This window comes from Piliocolobus tephrosceles, chromosome 13 (assembly GCF_002776525.5).
Source record: "Piliocolobus tephrosceles isolate RC106 chromosome 13, ASM277652v3, whole genome shotgun sequence".
NCBI classification, from domain to species: domain Eukaryota; kingdom Metazoa; phylum Chordata; class Mammalia; order Primates; family Cercopithecidae; genus Piliocolobus; species Piliocolobus tephrosceles.
The window spans coordinates 66,687,135-66,703,646 of NC_045446.1; the positions used below are offsets into that span (position 1 = coordinate 66,687,135).

At 37.8% G+C, this 16,512-nt stretch overlaps 1 protein-coding gene across 11 annotated transcripts in view; it reads left to right on the forward strand.

The window, feature by feature from the left end:
* Positions 1–16,512, forward strand: part of EMSY (EMSY transcriptional repressor, BRCA2 interacting) — a 110,198-nt gene that overhangs the window by 89,214 nt on the left and 4,472 nt on the right. For 6 of the 11 annotated variants that reach the window (XM_026446977.2, XM_026446978.2, XM_026446982.2 and 3 more), the window contains 6 exons: positions 4,010–4,174; positions 5,905–6,060; positions 7,707–7,748; positions 10,323–10,474; positions 12,361–12,924; positions 13,897–14,397. In XM_026446977.2, the coding sequence (XP_026302762.1) occupies positions 4,010–4,174; positions 5,905–6,060; positions 7,707–7,748; positions 10,323–10,474; positions 12,361–12,924; positions 13,897–14,397 (1,580 nt within the window). The remainder of the gene's footprint in view (positions 1–4,009; positions 4,175–5,904; positions 6,061–7,706; positions 7,749–10,322; positions 10,475–12,360; positions 12,925–13,896; positions 14,398–16,512) is intronic. The other 5 variants (XM_026446980.2, XM_026446985.2, XM_026446987.2 and 2 more) reach the window with 3 other exon arrangements.

The following is a 16,512-nucleotide window of genomic DNA, read 5'->3' on the forward strand; positions in this document are numbered from 1 at the left end:
CAGGCTGGAGTGCAGTGGCCGGATCTCAGCTCACTGCAAGCTCCGCCTCCCAGGTTTACGCCATTCTCCTGCCTCAGCCTCCCGAGTAGCTGGGATTACAGGTGCCCGCCACCTCGCCCGGATAGTTTTTTGTATTTTTTTAATAGAGACGGGGTTTCATCATGTTAGCCAGGATGGTCTCGATCTCCTGACCTCGTGATCCGCCTGCTTCGGCCTCCCAAAGTGCTGGGATTACAGGCTTGAGCCACCGCGCCCGGCCTATAATTGTTTTCTTTTCAACTAGGCTACTAGCTTCTCAAGCTTAAAGATCATATTCATCTTCATACATGTCTGGTATTTATCAAAGAGTTCAGTTAGGACTGAGAAAGTACTCAGTAAAAATTTCACCGAATGAAAAAGTAGCAGAGCATCTACCATAATAACTGTGGCATTGGGTTAAGCTGCAACTTATAAACTCATTTTTGTTGCCTGAGTCCAGATTTTTTTTTTTCTGGAGTTCTCCCTAACCTTGTGAGTGGGCCTGTTAAGTAGTAAGTAATATACACCTAGATATGGATAGATAAGTAGGTGACCAAACCTAATGGATTAAGGCCATCCTTGCCTTGGTCACTTACTGAAGATCAGATCATGTGTCATATTGTTCCTGTGCTTTTCTTCCTAAATGGGCTTTTTCCCCTTTCTCATTTGGGAATGGGGTAGCCTAGAACGTATTTGGGAATGTGTTCCAGATTTTTTTTTAAACAAGTATTAAAGATTATTTATATTATGCTTTGTTTCCAAAAGGTTTTAAGGTGGATTAAAATATAAGATTATATTAAGTGAAGTGGAAGAAAATGAGACAAAACCAAGGGCAGAGATTTATGATGGAATAAGGCATGAGTTAAGTATAAAAATGTATCTTGTAAAGACATTGCTTTGAGTAAGTCATAAGTCAGTTTCTAGAATGATTTCTTTCTGAAGTTTCATGATCTCAGTAGGTCAAGGTGAGGGTGGGGAATAAATCTAGGTTGAGCAGAAACATACTTATTGCAGAACTTTTCAGAGCAATTATGTGCTAATATGTATATGAAAGATGAAGAGTGGAAGATACAATATAAAATGTTCCCCAACTTTTTTGACCATGGAACCCTTTTTTGCAAATGTCTTGAGGAACAAATGTTCTCTGGAACATTTTGGGCCTTGCTGTCTGGGCAATTAAATACTGTGAAGTCCTTGAGCTTTATGACAGTGCTTCAGAGGGAAGGTATATATTACATCGTAAAAGGGATATAGATATCTTAGGTTTAGTTTAGAAGCAATGATTTAGGTGTGTAAGGTATTTGGAATCACTTTGTATGAGCAGTAGTTGATGGAAACAGGATATTTATCATGAAGAAGAGAAGATGGGGATGGGTTGGGTTGGTGGGGACATAGGAGCTTTTGTCAGTTATCTTCAGGACTATGATGTGGAAGAAGGAAAAGAATTGGTCTTTGTGGATACAGGAACAGACAATAGAAGTGCTAAGTAGAAGTCACAACAAGACCTGTTTCTACTCAATATGAAAAAACTTTCTGATTGTCATAACTGTGCAGAGTTGTAAGGAAACTGTCTTAGAAAGTAGTGAGTACTTTGGTGCTAGAGTTCTCAGACCCATGGGAATATTGTGAAGATTTTAGTATAAGATTGATGGCAGCATTAGACAAACTTTAAGATCTCTTCTAATGGAGAAGGCTTAAGATTCTATGAAAGCATGATATAGGCTGTTTATAATAGAGACATAGGAGGTATTCTTCCACAGAGATGTCTGAGTCTGCCTTTGAGTATAATGCTAAAGTGTTTATCTCTAGTATCTAATATGTAGTAGGTATCCAATAAATACTTGTTCAGTTCAGAAAGACATCTGAGGGACAGAAGGCTACCATCTGCAAGAGACGCAGGAAGTCTAGATGAATGCACACTGCATAAGCACGTGTTACTGGTGAGATCAAGCTCCTGATTTCCTAGTCATTGCATTCCATGACTTGATAGACAGTAGATTCATTTAGGTCTAAGCATAAGCCAAAAGTAGGAGAGAGAATCATTTAAAGACGAGTTTTCAAGTAGGTTCACACACTTATCTTGTGTCACAGGGTTGCTACAGTGATACTTATGGTCAGCTGCTCTTTCTGAGTATAGACAGACAGAGATGTAGCAACCTCTCTAGTACCTACGAGGTGATGTTGTTTGGGATAATGGTCTTTGATAGAAGCTATCCTATGGAAATTTGTTTTCCCTTTTTCCTATCTCTTTCTACCTTATTTCTATAAACACAATCCCTGCCTTTTTGTGGATATTCAGTGTGTCTTGTAGGGTTGGGTTGCAAAGTCAGTCTTTGCCTATATCATTATGAAATTTTCTTAAGTTTGAGGGCTTAAGTTATATAAAAGGAATGATTTCATAATGTAATCAATTATCTTAAGTTTAAATTCTACATATCTACTTAAAATGAATAAATAAAAGCTGCTCTGTGCTTCACATGGCATTTGATATTGCAGGATAGCATCCAGTCTTCTGTATTTCTGGGGAAGTTTAATGGAAAATTATTTGTCTTTAGTGTGGCATATATTCTACCTGGAGTTTTGGGGAGAAAAATGTAGTTTGTTCATGGTAATTAAAAATTCTAGATCTATTGTATATTGATTTTGTTTTTTTCAGGAAGGCTGTTTTGTTGGAAGAGTTGTTCCCCTTGCCCCAACATTTTTCAACAACTTTGTGGCTTTAAAAAATATAAGGTTCATAGAGGGTTAAACGTTTATTATATTTATTCTTGTTTTGGGAGCTACTTGAATTCTTTTCATTCTTCTGTGATGCTTTCACTGACCATCCCAATTCAAAGCAGCCTCTTACTTGCTATTTGTCTTGTTTGATATTTGCCCCAAGCTACAAAGCCATATATCTTTATTTGACGTTTCCTCCATTATAATCTGAATTTAGAAGAAGGAATCATGCCTTTATGTCCTGCACAATTTCCTCTTTGGTGTCTTGGACAAAGGAGTTTAGGAAGTTCGTAATAGTCTAGTCCAACTTGCTTATTTTATAGGTGGAAAACTGAAAAAATAACTTGTTGCTTGATTTGATGCACATGTAGTATTTATATGTGTACTTGTATAGCATGAATATAAGAAGCCTTGAATTAGGGCTATAATTTATTTTGAAACTAACAAATGGTCTTAGAATTGAGAACTTACAAGCTACAAAGAAACAATAATAACATTTCTATTGGCCTTCATAGTTTATAAAGCTCATTTCCATGTATCATTTCATTGCATACTCAGAAATCCTATGAGGAAGAGAGGTAACTTTATTCCCATTTTAGAAATAGTGAAACTAAGACCCAAGGAATCAACTTGCTAATAATTGATATAGTTGGGGCTATAACCCACGACTTTGAGCTCCAGATGTTACACTTGTCCTGTTATATCGTGCTGGTTCTAGGTCATCTGTCTTTTCTTGCTGGCAGTGAACAGGATTTCCTTCAGTAATTCAGCCATCCAATAAGTGTTGACAGAATGCTCAGGCTGTAATACAACACATATTTTCAGGTGCATTGGAGAAAGTAAGACTCCTACAGCATTTTGTTCTTACTGTACACAAACGTGCACTCACCTACACATATGCATACCTATTTATAATAGCAATTATCACATTGAATTGTAATTTGTCTTTTTACATGTCTGTCTCCCCAACCAGACTATGTGCTTCTTGAGCATCCTCTGATTATTCTGTGAGCTCCTTTATATCTTCAATGCCATATCTAGATTCTGGCACATAAGTGTCCAGTTTGTGGAATCAATGAATGAGTGAATGAATAAGTGAATTCAGAAGTGAAAGACATTATGCCCTCTAGGGGCTTATAGTCTTCTTGGGGAGATAAAGCATGTAGTTTACAATAAATAGAAAGATAAACAAACAGACAAAAAAAATTGTTTTTTTTTTTTTAAGAGAAACTTTGTTTATAGGGTTTGTTTTTTTTTAACTAATATAAAACAGATTCCCAGCCTGTAGTTCATGTAATTGCTTCCCGGCGTCAGGATTGGTCAGAACATGAGATTGCAATGGAGACTAGCCCTACCATAATTTATCAGGATGTATCCAGTGAATCACAATCAGCTACTTCAACAATCAAAGCTCTGTTAGAACTCCAACAGACAACAGGTATGAATTCACATGCTCAACTGAATGAAGCATGTTTTCTCTAGAGACGGGTTGTGCTAAAATACTACCACTGTTATGATTATTAGTATTATTTATTATTATTATTATTGCTATTATTTGAGCACATTTCCCCCCTCTGGACTTGTCTATAATCATTGGTACAGTCTGGTTTACTTGTTCAATAAGATGTGCACAGGAATATTGAAGTACAAATGGACTATCTGTAGAAAGGAGAAAAAAAATTGACAGCTCTGTCTTCTTTGTCTCTTGCTTAAAATGGAGAGTCCTATTGTTTCTTAGCACTAGAAAGGAGTAGTTCTATCACTTCTAAGCACAAGGCTAGATACAGTACAGTTGCCACTTGCATTTTAGAGTAGCAGGAGGCAGATTGAAGGGCCTTGCCATCCTCCTTGATATTGGTAAAGCACAAAACACCTTTAGTGGCCCTTGCTAACATTCTGATTTGTTTTAATTTTATCTTCAGACTTATTTCTTTGAATAGTATAGGTTAGCCACTTGAGCTGTCATGCAAAGTTGTCCTCATATAACAAGATCCTATCAGTATTTCTAATTACTAAATATCTTTGATAAACTCTAAACAAACCTGTGGAAGTTGTACTGACTTTTCTACTATAATAGGTCAAAGATTTTCAGAGTATTTAAATGACCTTAGCAATTATGTCATCCAACCCTTTCATTTTATGGATAACTAAACTGAGATCTAGAGAGGTTATCCAGCTGATTAGTGGCAGAGTGAGACTCATCTTTTGGTTCCTAGTTCAATGTCCTCTCTACTCGTAGGGTGACTTTTGTATTTTTGTTGTTGTTTTACTTATTTTGTTTAATTGTTTTGATTTTTGTCAGGTTATGTACTCAGTGGGTATGAACATTCAGTGGACTTAGTTACTGGTTACCGTTTATTATAACTTCCACCTTGTTTGATCCAAAGATTACTAGCATTTAATGTAAGTCTTTGGTTCATCCTTCTGTCGGTGTTATTTTTGACCTTAGGGATTTCTTTAGTTCTTTGTCGTTGACCTACTCAGCCATTTCTGTTAATACCTGATAGAGGTGGGGGCTTTGAACACATAGATTTTGTAGAAAAGTTGATAACAAGGTATATAGAAAGTGAATCTACTCATGGAAATCATTCTGATTCCAGACTGTTGTATCAGACATTTTTGTAGAAACAGAGAAGCCATTTTTTTCTAACCATGAAAATTTGTATTCTTTAGGAGTTGTTGAAGATATTGTAACATTCATTTGGAGATACCTTGAATTTTTAATAGCGCAAATTAAACTGGTCATTGTGTTGTGCTATTCTGGGTAGATGTGTCCTAGAGCAAATCATGTTATGTACTGCTTATTCACCCTTTGTTTTTAGGTTGATGAACTCATGGCCACAGGGAATACCTTGAGGAAGGGTATAGGAAATACCTTAAGGAGCTTATACAAGAGAAAAACTCAGTTGTTTGGCTTAGAGATAAAAAAGAGATGATTTTTGTGTTATTGTATGTGAATCCATCTTACTAGGCTGCTGAGTATGGTTATGCAAGTTGTGCACTAAACAGCCATACATAGCAATCTGCTTTTTCCTTTTCGATTCACTGTCTACTTAGTCACTGCAAGTGTGGCACCCCAGAGGTCTGGTTCATTATTCCTGTGGACAACTCTGGTTTTGGTACTTGTTTGTAATAAAAGTTAACTTTTCCCCTGACTTTTTTATGCAGTAAAGGAAAAATTGGAATCTAAACCAAGACAACCCACTATTGACCTGAGTCAAATGGCAGTGCCTATTCAGATGACCCAGGAAAAGAGACATTCTCCTGAGAGTCCATCAATTGCTGTGGTAGAGTCAGAACTAGTAGCTGAATACATCACTACTGGTAGGTGTCCTCTTAAAAGATAGTATTAAGGTAGGAGAACTACCTTTCTGAATTTCATGGGATGATTGTTTGGGGGAGAATATATTCTTTATATTTTTAGCTTTTTTCCTGTTTGTTTTCAGAGCAAATTCAACATCCTTGGGATTTACCCTGTCTTTAATGACTAGGAAAAAAAATAGGATGTTACAAAGTTTGTAGGTAATATAAAACTACAAGTCAGCCATAAATAACAACTGTGAATATACAGCAACAGTTATAGGGAGAGGATAAAATATCTTTTGTCTAAGAATGAGTTTTGCTTTTTGTTTGTTTGTGTGTTTTTTGAGACAGGGTCTAACTCCCATCGCTCAGGCTGGAGTGCAGTGGCGCAATCATGACTCACTGCAGCCTCAACTTCCTGGGCTCAGGTGATCCTCCTGCCTCAGCCTCCTGAGTAGCTGGGACTACAGGTGTGTGCCACTATGCCTGGCTAATTTTTTGTATTTTTAGTAGAGATGGGGTTTTGCCATGTTGCCCGGGCTGGTCTTGAATTCCTGGACTCGAGATCTGTCCACCTTGGCCTCCCAAAGTGCTAGAATTACAGGCATGAGCCACTGCGCCTGGCCTAGAATAAGTATTTTTATGCATCTAGGTTTTTTAGTTTTGTGGGAAGGTGAGTCAAGGGGGAAAGAAGTAGTAAAATCCAGTCCTTTTAATATTTTTCAAAAAGTAGAAAACCTTAGCCAGGTGCGGTGGCTCACGCCTGTAATCCTAGCATTTTGGGAGGCCTATGCGGGCAGATTGCTTGAGGTCAGGAGTTTGAGACTAGCCTGGCCAACATAGCGAAACCCCGTCTCTACTAAAACTACAAAAATGAGCTGGGTGTGGTGGCGCTCACCTGTAGTCCCAGCTGCTCGGGAGGCTGAGGCACGAGAATCCCTTGAATCCAGGAGGCGGAGGTTGCAGTGAGCTGAGACTGTGCCACTGCACTCCAGCCTGGGTGTCAGAGGGAGACTCTGTCTCAAAATAAAAACAAAAACAAACCAAAAAACCCTTAAATCCATGTAAATACTTACAAGTTCTGGTGGAAAGCAGATTAGGTATTTGTTTAAAATGTGGTCTGGCAGAAAAACACTGAGATTTTTAGATGGCATATATAGAGAAATAAAACAAGATATATTATTTCTATCCTATTCTGGTTAGACCACACCTGGAATACTGCTTTCTCTTTTGAACACTTTCTTACCTTGAAATTTGAAATAGTTCAGGGAGTAGTAATGTGAATAATTAAAGAGTTTAAGAGAGATGACTTATGAGGCAATATGTAGAGGACTCCTATCTTAAGTTTTCTTTAGCAGTGATTAAAAGAGAACATAAAGTTACAGATATTTGAAGGACATAAATACCAAAGAGAAAAGGAATTCTTTGGCATCATTTTAGGAGATAATATTATTAAGACTAATGGATTAAAATTGCCAAAGGGGAAAATCCAGGTAAGATATGGAAAGCCATCTAGAATCTTTCTTTACAGTTATTTATCAGAAAGCTAATTAAAGCAGAGGCCAGTATTCTGGGGAACTTAATGTTAACCTCTGGGGGTAGACTAGATTATTGCATGGTGAACGGATGAAAAGACCTATGATTTCTTCCCTTACTTATCCTTTCAGAACGCACTGATGAGGGGACAGAGGTTGCTTTTCCCCTTCTAGGTAAGTGGTGTGCATCCATTTGTAGTATCACTGAAGGTAAAAGATGATTGTTTTGGGGGGAACCACTTAAATGGATGCGCTCTACTCTCATCTGGTAGAGGAAAGGTAAGCTCCACTTAGTGAAAGGAAGAGAGATTTTTCTTTTGTAGAATAGTGGAATTCTTTCTCAGAAATTAGCGATTTGACAGTGGAAAAGAGTTCTTTAAAATAATAAAAATGACTGTTTTATGGTGTTTATATGGCCCAGTTAAGGTCACTTCAGCTATATTCCAAGTGTTTATTCTGTGACCTTCTTCCATAATCTCCACCCATGATATCCACAGCCATATTGACCATTTGTTTGAATTAAAAGCCAGCTGCTCTGCTTGACCTGCCCTTTGTATCATTCTGCAATGGGTACTAGTTCTCTCTAACTTTCCTGAACTCTGGAGAATTACCGTGAAGTAATTTATAGTTGAAGGAGAATTATTTTTAAATAGACTTAGTTGATCTTTTTAAAATCCATTTCACTTCTTAATAAAAAAATGCTTAATGTAATAATTATGAAGATTAGTATGGGTGGTAGAAGTGTCCCATATAATCTGATAATTTCATCTGAAATATGTTATTTATTTTCACATGTCATTTCTGATGCTTTCATTTAAAAACTATTAATTAGCTTAATTTTAATATTATAATTTGTTTTTTCTACTCAGTCATATTGTAAATTACTTCAGTCATTGTTTTAATGTAAACCTTGACTATCTTTTTTTCGGTTCTGTTGAGTACATGTGGAAGATTTTGTTAACTCACATAATTTAACATGTGCATACAAAGCATACTGTGAAATACTGTAAGATAGTACAGTACATTTATAAAAGAATACTGGTAATGCTGCCTATACTCTCAAATCACATGTAGATATATGTATAGCAACAATAGAAACACTGCATTTGTGAATATAGATAGAATGTGTCATAAAAAATAAATAAAGCCTATTTATATTTCGCTGGATAGTTTTAAAGTTAGTCCTTATAATACATAAATGGCATTTTTACATTGATTTCCATAGTGATCATCTTACTCTTGAACACCCCACTATGACTTTTCTAAACAGGAAATAAGTGCTATTTGAAATTATAGATCAGGGTATATGAATATTAGAATCATGGATTATTGAGAGAGTTTCAATAATCCTAAAATCCTTAGCTAATTTACAGATATGTTATATTTTTATCTGTTTCTAATTCAAAGGGTTAGTTTCCCAGTAATCATACGCATTTTTAAAGCTCTGTGGACTGTGTAAAAAGTTGAAGTTGAGGCCGAGTATGGTGGCTCATGCCTGTAATCTCAGCACTTTGGGTGGCCGAGGTGGGCAGATCACTTGAGGCCAGGATTTCAAGACCAGCCTGGCCGTAATGGCAAAACCCTGACTCTACTAAAAAATACAAAAATTAGCCTGGTGTGGTGGTGCACACTTGTAGTGCCAGCTACTCAGGAGGCTGAGGCATGAAAATAGCTTGAAACTGGGAGGTGGAGGTTGCAGTGAACAGAGATTGTGCTATTGCACTCCAGCCTGGGTAACAGAGCAAGACTGAGTCTCAAAAATAAATAAATAAATGCATAAAAAGTTGAAGCTGAAGCCGGTAAAATTTGAAAGATTGGTTACTTCATGGGACCTTTGTAGCAATAGAATAAGAAGCAGGGATGTTTTCTATACTGCATGCTTATCCATTTGTGCCAGGTGAGCTAAATTTGAGATGATAGAACAGATTTTTCTATTCTTTTGTTAACTCTTTATATTTGTTTAGTACTTTATAGTTTAAGGACAATTTTTCAATGTGTTACTTCATGTGGTCCTCTTCTAGATAGAAACAGCAAGCTTTTATTATCCCATTAAAAGAAAATCAATCAGACAAAACAAAACCTCTTAAGTTTTTGAGGCTAATAGAGGATGAGTGACCTCTTCAAATTCACTTGGCTCTTTGGTAGTAGAATAGAACAGGATCCAAGTGTGATTCTTGATTCAGTTTATTTTCTTCAGTGTCACGCAGACCTTTAGATTTTTAGGAACTGTAAGGTTGTGAGACAGAATCACTTAATACAAAGGAGTGAATGCTACTAATGTTTTTATTGCATGTAGAACTGAGACCAAGAGATTAAAGAACTTGAATTGCCTTACTTAAAGATATTATTTTGGGATTACAGAAATTGATTACTGCTTTGTTACCTTAATGGGATGAAAGTCATTGGAGAAAGTGAGTACAGCTCACAGGAGGATGCAACTTTAAGGGGTTTGTTCCTCCTTTGTGATAAGAGTTTTCACAGTGCTTCCATATACATTTTCTCATCTCATCCTTATAATAGCTCTGTTATTCCCATTTTGCAGATGAGGAAACAGTCTCAGAGAAGATAAGAGACTTTCTTAGAGTCACACAGCTCATAGATGGGCAGACTGTGGTCTTCTGCCTCCTAGTTCACAATGCTACACTTTGTTTCTGTGATACAAGCTCACAGACATTTGTTTAAAATGACTACTGGTTACAGATGCTGTGGTGATTTCTGGAGAAATATCATCACCTCCTCTATTTTCAGTCAGCCATCGCTCCCAGCCCCAACAGCCTTCCCAGCCCCAGCGGACCCTGCTCCAGCATGTGGCTCAGTCACAGACCGCAACACAGACTTCGGTGGTGGTGAAGTCCATCCCAGCATCTTCCCCTGGAGCAATCACCCATATTATGCAGCAGGTTGTATCTCTTCTTTTTCTTTCTATCTTCTGTAACTCCCCATGCTTGAAATAAGATTCAGTGTCATCTTGTATTTTAGGAGGAGAAATAATTGAAATGTAGAGTGTTTGTGTAATTCTTTTCTAAGAAATGAGTAAAAGAAATTAATTAAGAGTCTTAACATCAGAAAATAATTCTGAAACAGTATTCTTAAATCCATGAATTCTTACCATTTCAAAAAGGTGAGAATATCTAGATGAATCTAATGACATCAGAATTGGTGACTGTTTTTGTGTATTTTACTGTGGAAGAATGTATCATCGAGGTAAATAAGATTTTCAAATGAAATAACATTTGGCTTGTTTAGCTGTTTGCTGCTGAGTTCGTGTTTTTGTTTTGTTTTGTTTTTGCTTTTATAATGAATCCTCATAGTAACATTATGAATAAATAGGAAAATAAATACTTGATTTTTTTTTTTTAACTATACATGGTCAATTACAGAGGAAGAGATGCAACAGAAAGTTGAGAATATAAATCTAATGTAAAACAGGACATCTGGTATTAAGGGTAATGGGGAAAAGGAAAAATATGTTGATAGGTTGAATTTGTGTCAGATACTGTGCTTTGAGCTTTAAGTATATTAACTTGTTTGATTCTTACTATGATCTTGCAAGGCGGGTGGATTATCCCTCTTTTACAAGTGAGGAAACTTATGTTGTCTTCAGTAAGAAAGTAACAAACTTGCTCCAGGTGGCAGAGCCAGGATTTAAACCCAAAGTGAACTGCCTCTGTTAAATGGTTATATTATGGATATCAGATTTAAAGCATGACTTATCATTAGTAGTCACATAAGTCACCATCACTCACATGATGATGAATCTAACTGTAGGCAAACTACTTGAAAGAAAGGCAACAAAGAATGTTGAATTGAAAGCCTGTGTGTGCAAAGTCATTATGATATAGGGGAGAGTCACAATTGAATCTCAAAATTTTGTAATTTAGGATTTAAGTGTAGCATATGATAAGGCAGTAGGAAGGATGGGGATAGGGTGGATCTTGCTTTGTCACTGAGGGAAGCCAACTGGCTGGAGGTATTCTTGGGCGGCAGGTCTCAGCCTGGAGTCCGGCCCTCGCCTGGCAACTCCTGACATTGACCTTTCTCCAGACACCTAGAGAGGTCTGACAGGCTGGCCCTAACCATGTCACTCAAGATGATGCCTCCTCACAACACTTAGCACTGACACTGGGCACTCTGCCTTTCTACTGACAGGAATGCTCTTGTCCCCTCCTCAGTCTCCTTCCCTCCTGGGAGCCAGGGCTCTGGGGTCTGAGGAAAGGGGCAAGGAATGCTAGTCGAGAGGTGCTTCATACAGACCTTGGTGAAGCCTGAAGAATGGTCTCCACCCATGCAGGGGGCTCTCTGTGGGGACTGGGACAGGCATGGGTCTCAGACAATCTCCCTGACCTTCCAGACAGCACTGGACCTACACACGGCCGCGGTGGGCTTCTCTGAACCTTGGCTTTTCTTGGGACCTCACAGCTTGGTTGCCGCTTTTAGACAGGTTAACATCATGAATAGGCCACCGGCTGTTTCCTGAGCCAGGGAGCCTTTCTCTTCTTTTTCCGTGTTAGGCTGTGCTTTCAGGGCCATCTTATTCTTCTAATCTGTAAGTTCTGGACCCTCTAAGACTTTTCTGATAGGAGTAAGTAGACCAGTTTTCAAAGTACTATGTCTGAGAGTTGAAATTGCAAGTTTCAGTCGAAAGCTCCTTGAGGTTTCTTGGCCTTTCTAGGTTCTTCTGAAAATTTTTGAGTGAATCTCATAAGTCTTTTTCAGTTAAGAGGAACATGTAGCAATGTAGATGTTTTTTCTTATTTCATTCTTACTTTGTGCCTTTTTTACTTAGGCATTAAGCAGTCACACTGCTTTTACCAAACACAGCGAGGAACTTGGAACTGAGGAGGGCGAGGTTGAAGAGATGGACACTTTAGACCCTCAGACAGGTCTGTTTTACCGATCTGCCCTGACTCAGTCACAGTCAGCTAAACAGCAGAAACTTAGCCAGCCCCCGCTGGAACAGACTCAGCTGCAAGTGAAAACTCTGCAGTGCTTCCAGACTAAACAGAAGCAGACCATCCACCTGCAGGCAGACCAGCTCCAGCACAAACTCCCGCAAATGCCCCAGCTTTCCATCAGGCATCAAAAACTCACCCCTCTCCAGCAAGAACAAGCACAGCCCAAGCCAGATGTACAGCACACACAGCATCCCATGGTGGCCAAAGACAGGCAGCTTCCTACCTTAATGGCACAGCCCCCGCAAACTGTAGTGCAGGTGCTTGCAGTGAAAACCACGCAGCAGCTCCCTAAACTGCAGCAGGCTCCGAACCAACCAAAAATCTACGTGCAACCCCAAACCCCCCAGAGCCAAATGTCGCTCCCAGCTTCGTCAGAGAAACAGACGGCAAGCCAGGTAACGGAATATTGATAGCATGCAAAGTTAAACTTCTCTGTTCACGGAAAAAAAAATGAGAACATCACGACCCTATCATGATATCAGTGCTTTCTCCTGGCAAGAGGAAACCCAAAAGCCTCATTACGCTGGTATTACTTTGCCCCATCAGAAGGTTGACATTAGGGAAGAAATGCACGCTTTAATATGTAGGAAGAAAAAAAAGCATAGCACTCAGAACTTGATTTTCCAGGCAGTTTTTATTGAAATCACTTCAGCATTGACCAACAGTGCATAGAAGCGATATCCCTAAATTATTTTTATTTTTTGGTATAAAATATTTATTTCCATGCCTGTAAACTCTGATTTCTGTGGTAATAATGCTAAGTAAACTGCAGTCTTTAAAGGAACTTCCTTGAACATCTTTCTTTGTAGCTTATATCATAGCCATCTAGTTAAATTTATTTTTTAGATTTATCTTCTAGATTACAGAGGAATTATTGGTGGATGATTGAAAGCAAAATTATATTAGCAAAACCAGTGGTGCTGGAGTGATGTATATGTATGTATATATTATAAATATATGTATATAGGATATGTTTGTATACATGTATTTTGAAGCAAAAGATTGGAAAAATCTTTTTATTTTAAAAAGCAGAAGATTATATGAAATAATTTGAGCCAGGTTGAAGGTGTACTGTTTAGGGCTGTAAATCCCAAAGGAAAACTAGGCTGCTGAGACTATTTTTTTCTTTACTGCTATAAACCTTGGCTGGCTGAACAAAGGTTCTTTCAACCCCTCCTCGTTCTCTAGGTTTTATAAAAGTAACCAGATTCTTCCTATCCAGCCCTCTTTTTTTAAAACAGCAAGCTTCAAAACTGTCTTCCTAGTATAGCGCACAAATGTTTCTTTTGCCATATTGTCTGGGGTGTTTGATTAGATTTTCTCAAAGAGATGTAGCTGTAACACACACAACCCCAATTTATTTTCAGGTGGAGCAGCCAATTATAACCCAAGGATCCTCTGTTACAAAGATAACTTTTGAGGGGCGCCAGCCTCCCACAGTTACAAAGATAACTGGTGGCAGTTCTGTGCCTAAGCTGACATCACCAGTTACAAGCATATCTCCCATTCAGGCCTCTGAGAAGACAGCAGTGTCTGACATTTTGAAAATGTCTTTGATGGAAGCTCAGATTGATACAAATGTAGAACATATGATAGTGGATCCCCCAAAGAAGGCTCTTGCCACTAGCATGCTCTCTGGTGAAGCAGGATCATTACCCTCCACCCACATGGTGGTGGCAGGGATGGCGAATTCCACTCCCCAGCAACAGAAATGTAGAGAGTCCTGTTCAAGTCCATCCACTGTTGGCTCTTCCCTAACGACAAGGAAAATTGATGCACCAGCAGTGCCTGCAACAGGCCAGTTCATGCGTATTCAGAATGTAGGCCAAAAGAAAGCTGAAGAGAGTCCAGCAGAAATTATCATCCAGGTAAGAATTGGAAGGAAAATGAGAAATCTTGGGCATCTTGGGGGTTGTGGGTTTGTTTGATATGCTTTTGACTTGTCACAGGAAGAGTTAAGCCAAGACAGCAAGAAGACATAGATACTATCTTTGAGATGGTGTTTGACAAATGTGGTTTAACACCTATTACAAAAATACAAATTTATTTATTTTCTGGAATAGAATCAGAAAATTGATGGACATTGTCACCCAGCACACTGTAAAGGCAATAAACGGCCCATGTGTCAGTTTGATTTTGTAAGATACAAGCTATACGTGCCAATGTGTTCACTCATTAAGTCAACCCAGAAGATAGGAAGTTCCTGGGTTCAAATTTTGTATTCCTCAATTTTGCCCAAAAAATTCTGGAATGTAACTGGATTGCACTTCTATTTCAGGTTAATTTGGGGGACCCTTTTCTTGGAAAAACAGTTCTTGTTCTTGATCCAAATTTATGACTCAGGACAATCAGACCTCAACTGCAGTGTCTGGAGAGACATGTTCTAAGGGGATATTTCTAAATAATGTTTATATTTAATTTGGGACTAACCATGAACTTTACTGTTTAATTCAATCATTGTTATTAAAAAATCTTGTTTGGTTACTCTCATGTCTTGGTAAATACAGGCTAATTAACACAATAGAATTATTCATTGATAATAGATGGTATCTCACATTTCCTTGATTCTAAAAATCATCTCTTGTCATGCATAATAGATCAAGACTAAAGAATCACTGAGTCCAGGCTACCCCTTAGAAATTGTGTTTTATCTCCCTCTCTCCTTGCAAGGTATCAGGTTGTTTTCTTGACGTTTGTCATTCTTTGCTAAACAGATGTAGAGCTTGGAAGGTATCAGAATAGCACATTTTAGTTAATTGAGAATTTGGATTTATTGAAATGTGAGTAGGCTAGGATTACCATCAATTCATTATGATAAACTTTCTCTTTGCCATGATCCCAAGCTATGGGAGAATGCAAATTGACCAATGTTAAACCAGTTAAGATAGAATTAAGTATAGAGGAAGTGCTTAAAGGCAAGTAGAAATGGCCATTGAATTATTACAATAATTTGTGTTTCCCTTTGTAAAAAGAAATGTAAATGAAGTAAATATTTCCTAACAAAAGGATTTGTGATTTTCTGTATTTTCCCCTGAAGAAGTAAGGTGTGGTGGAAAAGGAATAGTTTTCTGGCTTTGCCATTCATTGTATGATTTTGGGCAAGGCTACTTAACGTCATTTTGCCTTGGATTTCTCATCAGTAAAATGGGAATCAGTAATGCTACTTTACAGGACTGATACAAAGATTACACAAAATCGAGCACCTAGCACAGTACGTGGCTCATGGTGGTTGTCTAACAGATGGTAACTATTACTGTTTTTACCAAAATTATCATGCCTACTGGGGGCTTAGATTCCTATACTTACTAAGTTAAAAATCATTTTGAACAGCTTATTTGGGAATTATTTTTCTGCACTTTATAAACAGGAGTGAAAATGTAATTTGCTTCATGTATCAAGGATGATAGTTAATGGATAGGTTCTTTACAGAATTCACAGCCAGCTTTTAGCATGTCCCATAGGTGTGCTATGTCAGAGGTAAGGACAGCGGAGTGATTAACAACCAAACTTTTGGAGTCAGAGATCCCTAGATGTGATTTCTACCTGTACCTATTATGTAACAGTACTGTTGGTTTGGGCAACTGAACTGACCTGTATCTCTCTGTTTCTTTACCTATGAAGTGGAAACATTAACATCTACTTCACAGGGTTGTTTTAGGATTAAGTGAGAAAATATATATAAAGCACCTGGTCAAGTGTCTGTGTAGAGCAATGCTCAATAAAAATAGCTCCTATTATTATACTCGTCATTAATATATTGTTAGAGCATTTTCAGGTCTTATTAGTTATGTTTAGCTTTGATCTGAAGTATTGATTTGCTGAGTCCTGTAAAGTGCTTTGATTCTAGAAGAATGCTCTATAAAAATTAAATGTGTTTGATATTAAATACTTTGAATGAAAAGCATTGCTCTTTGTGGACAGTATGTATTTTATTCATTGGTTGGTTCATTCATTTATTTGTTTATTCCACATGTATATTTAAC